A 14,453-nucleotide genomic window follows, 5' to 3' on the forward strand; every position below is an offset into this window, starting at 1 on the left:
AATTACAAAAAAAGGTCCAAACAATTGTCTCCATATCACCATGGACACAATACAATTTCAGAGCCGTGGTATGCGGGAAGGCTGCCTTCCCAAAAGCAGTTTTCTCTGATTGACTTTTATGACCAAACCTCACAATGTTCACGGCCCAGTCATTAGTTCAGCTCGTTATGATCATAACCTGCTCTTGCAATGGGCTTAAGTGGCCACTTATACATCTATCTGCAGCTATTAGACCATATTCTGCATCCCCATCCCCAGTTGCATTGTGGTTTGAAACGAACATAATATAAAAATCCCTGGGCGCGGCACCAAGTGTCAGAGAGATTTAAAATGACTCTGCTTCTCCTGCTGTGTAAGTGAAACCCAGCGACCCTCGCTGTCACCTCATGGCAGCTCTGTTGCTACAGAGTCCTGACCTGGTACTAATCAAGCATTTCCAAGAGCAGATTTAAGATCAGCATTACCTCTTAGGTCATTTTGAATGCAGCGGGTTAAAGGGAACTGGCATCTGATCAGTGATCAACACCCCTGCTCTTCTTGATTCACAGCCTGCCTATGGCCATACACATAGGAGAAGCATGACAACATGTAGCCTGAGTCGAGGCTGGTCCGAACCCAGGGCTGTTCTAGCTATAATATATACAGTACATCATCTGATTTATTTCCCGCATTTACAAGAGCAGGGCTGACATTAAATGACGTAAATGTCTGGAATATACAAGAGGAAAATACTTCTCTGCTACATTTATGAGGACAACCACAGCATACCGTGTTAAGAATACGGAGGAGGATATAAAGCGGACACACACATAATGTATATATTTACCAGGCAGCAGAACATACAGTAGGGATGAAACACAGTAGGAGGTAGGGGGGATCCCTTTATCTGTTTTTCTTCTTTTTTTTCTTTTTGTGGTAGAAACCGTCCCCACTGTTTTTACAAGTCATTAAAAATCTCTTGCCTGGAAATAAAGAGGACACTGATCATAAATCCCAAACGATTGCTGCTGTGCACACTAAATATTTATGTGTGTGACGGCGGTTGTCTGCTCTGTGGTTTATCAACAAGGAAGAGGTGGCAAGTAGAACACATAAGCTGTATTCAGTTGTATGTCTCAGTATAATAAAATGAAACAGCAGCTTGCAGGTTGCACAACACACACTTTGTGAAATGCTATCAACAAGAAGAGCACATTGTCTCAAGTCTCAATTCCAGACACTTTTAAAGCAAAGGTCATGTGCTCCCATCGGAGTATCAACAATACTCCTACCAGCTTTTCTATTTGCACTGTCAACTGTCTTTTCATTACAATTATGATTAGTGTTGTAAACTATTTCCTGGCTATGTAGTGTGAACCGCAGCCTCTCTGGGAATTAAGTGGCTCACTCCCATTCAAATTTTCTGTTTAAAGCCGCTTTAATGGTTATTTTTGGCCACAGGGACATGGCAGCAACAAGCTATATACACAGCATTGACATCAGATTATCTTTAAAGTTGGCATGGTAAACTTATTGGTTATTTACACATTGAGCAGATATCTATGCCTTGCTCTCATAGACTGTAAATAAAGATGGACGTAGCCTCCGTGACGTTACCCACAAGTTTCTGAAGAGCAGTTTTGAAGCTCAGAGTGAGCTGCCCTGCCATTGCCATCTTGGCAGTGTTTGACTCCGCCTTTTGGAGACAGTCTCAAGTGGCCATTAGAGGAACTGCAGTTTTTGGCACTTCCGTGTTGGCTTCATTTTTCAGCCTTGGAGGTTGCCTGAGGGAAATATCTTTCGCTACTAAATGCTAACTTTGTCTGTCTGTCATTTGGAATTTACTTAGTGAAAACAACTGCCTGTTGTGGCTGGAAATTGATGAAAGCAGCGTGCGTGATCAAAACAATGAACCTGTGGGCTCTGAAACCAAAACAATACACTAAAATATGCTAAAACAGGCCTTAGAGCTGAGGTACACTGCACAGTTGGGTAATAATTTCCCTTGAGGTTGGTCACTTTCAGCAACCCATTCATATTACCCACAATCCTTCATTCCATTGCTAATTAGACATATTGACTATAGCTGCTTTAACCTTTAGTCAGGTGCAACGTCTCTTCTGAAAGAGCTCTCCAGCCATAGGGCCATTCCTCATTGAATTTCATGTCAAAAAATTAAAGCGGAGCAAGTGCAATTTCATATTCAATTCCCACTGGCGCCAGCATTCTGACATTATATGCAGTCGTGGAAATGTAAGGAGGTGTCCGGCAGTTTCTCTGCTATACTGCGTATGTGTCTTTTGATGAAGCAGCAATCAAATGTGAAATTTATATGTGTGTGATCCATGCCAGCAGCAAGGGCAGAGCATTGCCCCTGATGATTGCTGACAGGTCTAGTGAAATGTCATACTGTAGTCCACTGTGGTATTCAGGTCTGTCGGAGGGGTGAGGAGAAGTGCTGCCATTTGTCACTGTGTGACTGACACATGCCATGCCTCGCATATGTTCTATATCTGACTGTATCAGTGAGGGTGTGTTTACCAGAGCAGATTAGTCGGATTGAATAGATTTTATATCCAGTAAGTGTATGTGTGTCATTTGAAATATAATTGCTGCCTCTCGGGTAGAAGAGGGGGAGAGCGTTGACTAAGCATGAAGGTGCTAAACCATTCAGATCCTTGTAAACGTTAAGCTGTGACATTTTAAAATCAATTCTAAAAGAGACAGGAAGCCAATGTGTGGCTTAAATTATGTAAAAAAAAAAAAAGAAAAAGAAAAAAAAAGACCTGTCCCCTGAATCCAAGCACACTCACCCTTTCTCCAAATAACAGATGCTCTTCAGGGAAATCATGAAATGGGAGGAGAATAAAAGTTTCCCATGCCATCTACTTCTCTGATGTTCCACTGGAGCCAATACACATAACCTGCTTTAAATAGAACGAGGTACAAAACGTGTTCGGCAACAGGTACTGGCATGCCGATGAACCCGGTGACAGTAACACATTGAGCAGATAGCAGTGAAATGGTGTCTGAAGCGTTGCCATGGACCAGTGGGAGAGGCCATGGGAAACTTTCAACCTTTATCAAGGACAAACTTTATGATTGAGGTGACTTTATCAATACCTTGGCAAAACAGAGATACTAACTCAATGCTTTATTTATTATCTTTGATGACATACAACAGAATTGCTCCATTGTTTAATCAGACAGTATCACCTTACTCTGTATTGAACATAACATTGTGTTTCTCCTTGTCCTTCTTCTGTCTTCAGGTTGGTGGTTTGACGCTTGTGGCCCGTCAAACCTTAACGGCATGTACTTCACCCAAGGACAACACATAGGGAAGTTGAATGGTATCAAGTGGCACTACTTCAAGGGCCCCAGCTACTCTCTACGAGCCACGGCCATGATGATCCGCCCACTGGACTTTTCTTAGTCTTTTGAACTCGTGAACCTTCATCTTCTGAACGGCTACGTAGCACATTAGAGGGACGCTTCCTATTTTAACCTCTTGTCTCATCTCATTTCGCCGGCCGTTGGGAGTCATCCAGTAAATCTTTTATTCAACCTGGTCCTTCCCCAGAGCAGCTGATACTGCTGCGCTACTGTTGCTTCATAACCTTTCCCCTCATTGAACTGAAAAGCAGCTGTGGGGAGGAAGATGCGGTTCACCTGAACTGATTTCTGTTCCAAAACAAGATTCACACTTTTTTTTTTTATGGACAAATGTGTTCAGGTGTGTTTTCTCACACCTGGGATTTGTGCACATTTTGAGCACCATATAGGGTGAAGCATGATGTCAAACCACAATTCTTCCATGTTCCTGGGGACCTGTGTTGTAATAATATGGAGGGCTTGAACTCTTCTGAATGCAAAGCAGCTATCACAGAGCAGCAGTGACTCTTAACCTGCAGGACAGAACATATCTGGAACGCTTTAAGAAGACAAATTAGAGATATGGCTTCTTTTTTTTTGTATTAAAACGTTGCCCACAGAATACGGCTCATAAATATTGCAACTGTGTTATATTTTGTGTTTTTAGTACTATTTTTGTTATTCCAACTGTATACAATATCCAAAGTGAGATAAAGTGTCTTTTGTACTGTACAGTGTATACTGAATTTCTATCTGCATCATGTATCAAACGCATGTTCAGTTTTTAAAGTGACCTTGAATTCAAGTGATGACGTGCAGTCAGTAATAGTTACGAGGGTCACTTGCAGTGTTTGCTGGCAGTTACGCGCTTGCTGTCTTGACAGAGTGTGATTATTTTTAGAGTTCAAGATGTGAGGTTATTATTGGATTAGATTCTGGACTCGGATCCTTTTGCCTTTATTATTGGCTGAGAAACATCTAATACCTGCCAAGGTTCAGACTGTGAGTGATCACCTCACCTCTGCGGAACAGGAAAAACAAGGACATTATTTCAGTGGAATTTAATTAGTGATGCGGTACAATTACAGCTGTGTGCGTATGGGGGGTAAGAAAATGCACCTTTGCATAAACAAGTGATGCGTGTTGTCAGAAATACACAGATATGCAGTATATTCCTGAGTGTAATGATGATGCACCACGTCGTGACCCTTCTATAATCACTAAGATGTAAATGCTTATATTAAGCTGTTGTCACTCACACAGACACTCACAGAGGATGAGGTTGGAGTTTTTAACTGCATCTCATTTCTTAACTGCAGAGGACTTTATAAAACATCTTAGGTCTGGTCCTTTCAGTTTCCTCATATCCTAACCTCTGACCTTCAGACAAACAGCAGATCATTAAGACAAGTTACATCCAAGATATTTTTCACACACATATTATTACATTACACGGTATCACACTCCAGCCAGGTTCTGTTTCTCATCAATGCAAGTTAGAAGAAGAAAAAAAAAAGGAGCTGGAGTTGGATATGAAGCATGAAATTAATGATTCCACCAAGTGATCCATGTGAACACATATTTCATAACTCCAGCTTATAACAACAGAATCTACTGTGGAGTATTTACTAAAGGTACATGTGGCGAGAAGATAAAGTGTATCTGGAACTTGTATAACTACAATTGACATGTTTATTAGCATACTAAAATTGTATAATTTAACGTGTGTACGTAAATCAGCTTTCCTGAGGAAAGCTATTCTTTTTTTTCTGTTTATACTCTGCCAGAAGTACAATGGTGTTTTTGAAGTTGAGCATAAAACATAGGAGTTAAGATAATAACCCTGGAGAAATGTGCCTTTGATAACTCTGCTTTTACCTCATTCAAATCTAGATTTGCAGATTTATTTAAACATCTTTTTGTAACATGTGGTCAGTGTTGTGTTGCTAGATTAAATAAAAGAGCATGTGATGCACTAATGTTTTCAATCTGCGTTAAGGCTTCACTCTTTGAGCCAAATTGATGCGATGATAGACGTGGGTTTAAAATCAGGGCTCCAAAATTTGTTACATCTTTCTTTAAGCAGACATACTATAGCTTTAAAAAAAAAAGAAGAAAAGAAAGTCCTTTCATGATAATATCTTCAACATCACTTTAAATCTTCCTGCACAGATGCTATACTGTACTGTGTGTCGCACAAAGCAAGCTTATTGGCACAGAAAGACATGAGATGAATCACGTAGATAAACAGACGTGCTCTCTTCCGTCTTTTTCAGGACCAAACCAGATGGTGCAAAGATTAGAACTCCCTCTCTTGCCCGGTCGGTGCAGTGACTATTGTCTGGAGTGGTGACTGGCTTCGCTTGCTTGCTAGTGGCAATGACAGATTGCCAAAGTGTCAAAGGATGCTGTCGGGACCTGTAGTGTCTCTTCATAGTTGACATTCCTGGGCCTAATCAAAGGTTAAACAAATTACCGCAGCCCCCGAACCGCTGTCTGTCCTTCAGCGCCTGCACTGACCCGACACCCCCGCTGGAATGTGTTCTATAGAGAGTCCGAGGCAGCGGAGGGTGAAGTGGGTCTGCACAAGCTGGCAAACACCTATGTGGGTCTTAAGCTTTGTCGTTGTTGTTGGTTGTCAGGACAGGAGGTACTGAGAACCACTTCCAAACTCCGGGGAAGTTTTGTCTCCAGTGGACATTCCTGTCATCTCGACATACAGTACGCACGTATGCACACACACACACACACACACACACACACACACCACCACCAGCTCCTTACATCTACATCTACGTAGCTCCGCTGAAAATGGATCCTTTCCTGTTCACTGAGGAAGAGCTGAGGGCTGCTGAGCCGATGAGTCTCCCACTGGGAGCTGGGGGCCCGAGCTGCACGCAGACGGACGGCGTTGGACCCCGACCAAATCAGATATAAGAGAATACAGTACCTGCAGTATGAACAGTCAGGGCGCATGAATCCCCTAAAGAGACCACCTGCTCACATGGAAATGAATAAAATTATTGAGGAGACAAAGGGAAAGGAAACAAAAGTAAAAACAGAACATGTCCCTTGCTCATTCACATGTAATCACACAATTGTGCAAAGAGATTTGAACAAGCACAAACCATTACTATTTGATATCTGAGATCATTGAACTTCAGTTAAGTAGAAAAGTCAGCGAGACGGTGGAAGGATCTCCTGTGGTGAGCAGAGTTTAACACCAGAGCCAGCAGACGACAGAGAAAACAAGGAGTATCAAGACTGTTGGAGGGACCTTTAACAGCTCACAATATAATCTTCTGTCATTGGCAAACCAGTTTTTTGACAGGCTTTGCAGTTGAATTATAATCAAATGTGCGGAGACTTGCTCAGGCACGCCTAGTTTTTCTGACATTAACTTCCAGAAGCTTTGTTGTAGCTGTATCCATTATTACAAAGTGTACACTGATTCAGTGATGTCAACTGATTTAATACACTTAAGCAGCTGTTTATCACTGGAAGATAAAAAGGGCAGCGTAGGTACAGTCTCATCAACACCACAGAGCGAAAAGGTTATTGTCAGGCTCTGTAAAAAAAAAAAAAGAAAAAGAAAAGAGGTGTCAACGGATCAGTAAACTCCTGCATACACTCCAGGTTTGCTGGACTAAAGTCTGGGTTTTATAGACCAGAAATGTCAGTGCAGAGGTCCACATACTTCCGTTCATCCCTGGTAATGAACCAAATCCGGATGTAGGCAGGTTATGTAAATGTACAGTGCGTGAACAGCCAAACAAAGCTCCCCTGTGGTCTTCTGCCAGGAGGATTTTTTACCCCTTCGCCTTTTATATGTGACGCCTCCGTGGCAGTCTGCTTGGCCTCGCTATTGGTCACTAAAGGCAAACTTTTACGGGTTGGTTTTAGATCTTTTCCACCTTTTCAAGCCATGAAAATCTCCGCATGCGATGTCTTTCCTTAGAAGTAATTTGTATCTGCTAGTTAGGGAAAAGAACTAGAGAAGTGTCAACAATCCTGAAGCAAAATTAAGGCACTGGCAGTTAAATCTAAATAAAATCCCGTATATATTAAATCAGGAGTTAGACAAATTTTATTTGAATGTGGTTTCACTAGCTGAAGAACTGGTTCAAATGTATAACACAGCAGAAGTAGCTAATTTTGGACGATTTGTGATGGGGTAACCATCTTGGAATAACATGTGAACTGTGAGAATAACGGGATGTTTTCCTTTCCTATCCTTGTTACTGTAGCCTGATTCATTTTATATGACCTTTTGTCTATTGTTCATGGTATCTAATATTTTTTTTATTTGCAATCATCTTTAAATTTGTTGTTTATCTTAAAGTGTCTCCAGTAAAGCCTTCAAAGGTCAACTGTTATCTTCAGCCTTTGCTGGACATGCGTTTGCTGCATAGCTGTACAATTACATGCATAGTTAGGATAGAAAAGAAAGCCCCATGTTTTGGCTTTCTGTGACAGTGACATCATTTTGCCTGTGTTAAAATTAATGACTCAGTCTTAAATGTTTTCATGTTGCGGGGCAATCACCAAGAGCAGCAACTAAAGGAACCACAGAACTGGCCCAGAATCAAGCAGTGATGATGCAAAGTGTTTTAAAAAGCTGCCACCACACAGAGTATGGTGGTTAAAGGGCACCGGGGAATGAACCCGTAAATTAATCAAATGCAAGTCGACCTGAAATCATTATATTAAATGCTGACATCAGTGCGTGCACTTCCAAGTCATTCGCTGTGGTAGACCTGTGGTTCCTTCAGGATTATTGAGACTTGAGGTTAGATTGCAAACTAGAAGAAGCACTGCTTTTCCTCAAAAGAACATTTTATTAAACTGAGACAATTTCCACATCTACAGCATGTTATCTGAACTCTGATTTCTCAAGACTATTAAAGGCCAACTTTTATCTATCGTCTTGATATTTATAATAGAAGTTGTTGCCACTGATTATCAAATTAACAGATATTCTGTCCAGCTATAGAGAGGAAAAATCATGAGATTATTTAACTTGCAATTATAAAGCAATTTTGGATTGTACAATGCCGGTTTTGAGTAGAAAGTCCTGTGGTTTAACAAAATAAATGGAGAAGGATAAGAATGTAAACGTGAGTTGAGGTGAGGGACTCCCTCATCTAGAAAAACTCAAAGGGAGCGCGATATGATTGATGGTCTGTGGGAGTTAGAATGACACTTGGTGTACACAGAGGGTGTGAAGCAAAGAAAGGCTGCAGGCCCCGGCAAGAGCCATTCAAACTGATAATAATGTGAAGGCTGTTTGGTTGCATGGATTACCTAAGAGCTTAAAAGTATCAGCTGTAAATTTTGAGGATTTTAGTAAAAGGCTGAATCAGCTGATATGGATCCCAGAGAGACTATAAATCACATTTAGACATCCTGGGAAGTTAAGGCAAGAGAGTATTCTCTTGTTTTTTTTTTAAATTCATATAGTGAAGTGTTATTTTATTTGTCGTTTCCTCTGACATTTTATTATGTTATAAATTAGCCAAAAAAACATGGGAAACCGGTATGGATGTCAGAAAGTATGATATGTTGGAAAGAAACAAAGAACAAATGCACAGGTCCTATTTTGAGCTTTTGATTTCAGAGCTCAGTGTCCATGACATTATAAAAGTTAATGTTACAAGAGTGAAGTGTGTGGCCAGTTATTGCTCCAGAGGCTGCTGTGGTCAGAAGTAATGAAGTGTGATCGCTGACTGATGCAGTGCAAGCCAAAAGTAACATGTTTTTATTAGATCTCCGGTAACAAGATCATGTCGCAAAAACAAATAGCCTATATGTTTGACTAACACATTCAATATCTCTAAAATGCAGATGATCGCGCATGCAATTCATCAATATTTTATCAAAAAATTAGCCCGACTTGATTTTGTAATGTGGTATTTATTGTATTTATTTCACTTGATGGTTCTAGTTTTCCATAGAAACCAAATTTCCTATAAAAACTTGTCATAATTTACTTGCTTGCATTCACAGGCGGAGCAGGGGGTGGGGGGTGTCTTATGGGTCTCAAGCCCCGGATGTTTTCCCAAAAACCCAGAAACTTATATGAAGTTTAAGATATAACTTCAACTTGGTATCATTTCTGCTCAATCTCTCTGACTGGAAAAGCAAATCAATGGAGCTCTACTGTACTGGGAAAATAGCCACATATACAGTAGGTCACTCGACACACTTGACACAGGACTTTATTAAGATGATCATGCAAACTTGAAAATGTAATTCCATGATAGCAATGTAATTTTCCACACACTTGACTGGACTCGACTTTATGAATATGAGCAAAGCAGGAGACGAAGTCAGCTGGTTGCATTTGAAAGTATTTCATCTTTTGCTTGTCAGTCAGGTGTGACTGGTTAAAGCTCTACAAACTAAAGAAAGTGTACGCACAGGTCAATAATCTTATTATCTTGAATAAAACAACAAACAATTTTAAATCAAAATCAGTACATCGATACATTCTCACTTTAACTATATAACCATGTGAGAACCAAACCGAGGATATTAGATGTTCTACTTAAAAACAAAATAAACATGACTTGAGGAAATATGATGATATAAACTCACTCAACACACTCAGGAACAAAGGGGAAATGACAGAGGGAAGCAGCTCAGCTGAAGGGCAAACAGAGAATGAGCTCAGGACACAGAACAAAGAACACTCAAGGCACCTGTGTGAGCTGCCCAGTCAGCACACCTGTTCTCCTGCTGCTCTTCAGCCCAGCAGAGTAAAGACAATTAAAACGAAAATGCAGTAATCCAAGCTGCATTTTCATTTTCACATACTCATGTGGGCGTACAATTCTTTTAGCTCAAAGCACCAGAGCCAGTAGCATGGCTGTAGACCCTTGATGCTATTCAAAGCCATTAGCGGTTATCAATGACACACACAGTAAAACACATCTAACACTAAACAGGGCAGTTTAAAGTTTCTACAACTGTAAACACTTGCCACTTGAAAGAGCTCCTGTTTTTATCTTTTATCATATTCCTTCCTCTTCTGCTTCCATCCTCTTCATCATGTAAAACATTGTCGTGAAACCCGTCACATAAATCCAGACCAGTGACCTTTAACCCTCTGTCGGCCTCTGATGAGTTCGTCTGGCTCCAGCAGTGCTCTCTGTCATCCTGTCGCTCCCTCTGCAGGGGACCAGGTTTTCTCTCAGCCTCCTGGCCGGCCCTCACTGACCCTTCTTAACTTTAATTTACTGTCTTTCCCATCTTTATTTATCAGGGCCAAGTGGCACAGCCAAACAATAACATACAGCCTCTTCGGAAGGAAGTATTAGTGGATTACATAGTGGTTTACTTTTCATGGGCCAGGACAGATTTGTGCGGCTGGCTTCCTTGTTGAGGTCAGCATCGGGGAAAGGCAATAACCCTCTGCAGATGTATCAAAAGTGCAGTTCATTGTAGTTATTTCAGATGATTTGTCAACAGCAATGCTTTTGACAGTTAGAGATGTTATTGTTAATTTGTCCCGGCAAAGAAAACACGTTAAATCAACTCAACTCTAAAGACAAGAAGTGAAAAAAACATTCTCTGAATCCTGGTTACAGCTGGTTTATTTAGTCTTTTTTACTGTTCCTACAAATAAACTCTGTCCAAACTTATACTGCTGCAATCCAGATGACAGCTCTGACCATCTCTGTCAACGATTTCAATCTGCTCGTTGCAACAACATTCCGAGTATGTACGACAAACATCGCCCGGAGCACAGCACCAATCTGCATCACGCATAAAAGGTCAGCGAAACAGCTTGAGAGAAGCTCGCAAGATGCATTCCTGCACAATTAATGCACAATAATATGGATGGCCAAAAACAACAATCCCAGAACAAGAAGCGAAAAGTAAACAAAGCAGCAGCAACAGTGCAGATGTTGATAAGCAACAGGAAACACAGGTGCACTCAGACCTCGGCTGCCTTCAGTAGAGTCGACCACCCGGTTTATTTGGCCCAAATCATCAGAGCAGCCCATAATTGAGGGAATGTTATGAACAATGTTTAAACACTTAGGCAGGATGGAAACTATCTGAAGACATTGTTCCATTGCAGTTTTCAAAGTCCAATTGAAATGAATGGCTCATTAATTGCATTTTAATGGGCATGATCATCATATTTGGCACCAATAGATCCTATGTGTGGTTTTTTTTGTTGTTGTTGTTTTTTGGTATTTTGTGCTTAATATCATTAGCAGAAAATGCATGTCATAATCCTAAAGCAGCCAAATAAGCCAAATAATTAATTCCTATAATATCAGCACAATAAACTGAGTACTGTGCAATTTGCTGCGCTCAAATACGTCCCTGAATCACACTATTAAACGTTAAGAGCTTCAGGGTCCATATTTGCTTTAAATTGTAGAGCGCCATACAGCCTCAACACTGAAGTCATAGCGACCTCTACTGGTAGACTGCCAATCTTACATTTACTGTAAAATTTAAAATATAAATGCCTTTTATTGGTTCAGTCTGTAATGCTGTACAACTATTTAACAATTTATATAGAATGACCAAAAAAAATCAAACTCATTATTTTTAGTTAATGAAACTCCAGCTGTGATTTTTATTGTGTAAAAGAAGGATGGATGATCCTCCTGTTCCAGCAGCTTCAACTGCCATCAAAACTGTCCCAGGTCCCAGCAGATCTGCTGTCACATAAAGATACGAGCAGCCTCGGGGGTAATACCCAGCTATGCTTGAAAAAGACAAATTTAGGAAATCCTCCAGGCACTGAACCAGAAAAGCTTGTCATGGATGTGACAGATAGACTGTGTGCCCCTAATGTGACATGTGACTATTTTTCTTGAAATCAAAAATATCTGACAGAGAGGAAGTATTGAAAGTTACCAGGGGAAGCCCAGAAGCGTAAAAAAAAAAAAAGGAAAGGAGAACGGTTAACAATTCAAGCATTGGAAGGAACGAACCCTAACGTTAACATTACAAGAGAAAGTTTACATGTAAGTAAACACACAGCTCACCGGTGATTCATAGCCACGACTGTGTGTAGCTGTTTGTCCTATGATGGCATTGGGCCTTTGTGCTATAAGCTAGTCTTGAATAAAGTACTCAGTGCTGTGACGTCCCGCCCTCTTTGGCTGATTCCTGTGTGGTTGGTTTGGCTTCCTGGCTCAGAGGCCAATGGACAGAGTTGGGAAGGACATCAGGAAATGGCCAACACCTGAGTAAACTGGGCCTGAGCCTCATTAAAGTGGCTTCATCTGTAACACGTCCAACATGTTGTCTTCCTCCGAGGCCTCCATCAGCCGGTCTGGTTTGTTTTTGGTGTGTTTGTTTGATTTGTTTCAACATTCTTCATGTGTGATTTCCCTTTGGCCAGTTTGAGGCAGTCTAAATGTTATGTAATGTCGATGATGAGCAGGAACAAACTGTCACAGACCATACAGTGTGTAATGAGGTGATTTTAAAGTGAGACTGAGGAACTTTTGAAAGCACAAATAACACAATCTTCCTCTTACAAATACAAAGTTGAATTCATGAGCAGTAAAACTCACCCTGGGCAACTCATTACACTCAAGGGTTTTGCAGCTTCAGTTTTATTTGGTCTTGATATGACCAGAGGCTTTTAGTGGCCAAAATGTTTGCAATTTTAAAAAGATATTGTTGTGTAAATCACATTACTGAGTCTGATTTATTGTCTATATTTATAAAGTTATACTATATTTAACTGTTTTTCTATCATCTCATCATCTCCGTTAAGACCTATAACCCAGTGGTTCCCAACCTTTTCCACTTGACCACAAATCTCAAAAATGTTGGCAGCCCACGTCCGACCCTGTAGCAATACAGAAGCAAAGTAATTCATTCTCTGATCACTTTTTTTTTTAAAATAGTAACGATGGAACATTGAGGACTGAACTGAGAGCAGGGGAATCCTAATTTTCTTTATTGATTGATGGGGCACTTGTTGATTCACCACCTGTCTCTTGACTCGCTTTCCTTTAATTATTTCTTTTAATGCCTGTTTGCTAACCAGCTATGCATTTTGATACTCACAGTTTTTGCCATGGATGTGATCTTTTAGAGTGCAAACAGACTGAGATAGCAAACAAGTCCGATTTATTCCGGCTGGCAACAACATAAAAATTCATCATTGGCTTAAATATTTTTATTTTTTTTTACATTTTTAAGGTCTTTTTTTTTTTTTAAACATTTAAAAACATTATTTACATTTTCATTTTTTATAACTACATCTTTTCACCAAAAATTGTATTGTGTTGCAAATGATTGGTTGGCCCACTTGCAATCCCTTCGCAGCTCACCAGTGGGCTCTGGCCCACAGGTTGGGAACCACTGCTTCAGCCTAAAGACTAAAACTTAAACACAATAAATAAAGTTTCACATTCAGCTTTAAAGTAGTTAAGGGTGAAAAAATGGGGAAAACTTTGCACTAACAGGAACTCAGTTGATGCTTTCTTGAAGCCTGTGTGATTTAAATCAAGGAAACCCTCTGACATGGTTACATGGACTTTTTCTTTTTTTATAGCAAGACGTTGTAATAGCATGTCAGCAGCAGCATCTTATGTGTACAGGGTTTTTCTTTCAACCAAAATCAACAAAAGGAAGCTGGCAGGAGGTTTTTTTTTTTTAAGTCACTGGCTGTTGACAGTCTGTAAACAAGACACTACACCACAGTCTCCAACCCATGTATTATATTTTCATCACCAAGCCTGAAACTGTAATGAACCTGTTTGTCCTTGTGGAGGGGCACTAACCTTCCTGTTTGAATCTGTACGTTTTGATCGGTCTGACTTGGCTTGAGAAGACGTCCTGTGCTGATGCTCGATGAGTCACTTCCACTCTCCATGATGGACTGCCAACAGCTGCAACTTCATGTCTGTGTGCATGCGTGAGTGCCAAGTTCTATCTATATACAACCACCCACCTGCACATATGGATATTGAAAATCAACACACATAAAATAACATTCTGTATGTTCACATAAAACGCAGCTCTTAAAAAACAGCACTAAACACCTCTGTCCAAACTGAATCCTGCAAAGCATAATGTTGATGTTGATGGTGCTAAATGACAGCACTCTGCTCTCT

At 40.4% G+C, this 14,453-nt stretch overlaps 1 protein-coding gene across 1 annotated transcript in view; it reads left to right on the forward strand.

Moving 5' to 3' along the window:
- Positions 1 to 5,342, forward strand: part of angpt1 (angiopoietin 1) — a 53,419-nt gene extending 48,077 nt beyond the window's left edge. Inside the window, exon 9 of the mRNA XM_023429111.2 lies at positions 3,252 to 5,342. Coding sequence (XP_023284879.1) covers positions 3,252 to 3,415 — 164 coding nt within the window. The 3' untranslated portion in view covers positions 3,416 to 5,342. The remainder of the gene's footprint in view (positions 1 to 3,251) is intronic.
- The last annotated feature ends 9,111 nt before the right edge of the window (positions 5,343 to 14,453 follow it).

The sequence above is a fragment of the Seriola lalandi genome, unplaced genomic scaffold (genome assembly GCF_002814215.2).
Source record: "Seriola lalandi dorsalis isolate HSWRI2012SDOR001 ecotype SW California unplaced genomic scaffold, Sedor1 jcf7180002054887, whole genome shotgun sequence".
NCBI lineage: Eukaryota > Metazoa > Chordata > Actinopteri > Carangiformes > Carangidae > Seriola > Seriola lalandi.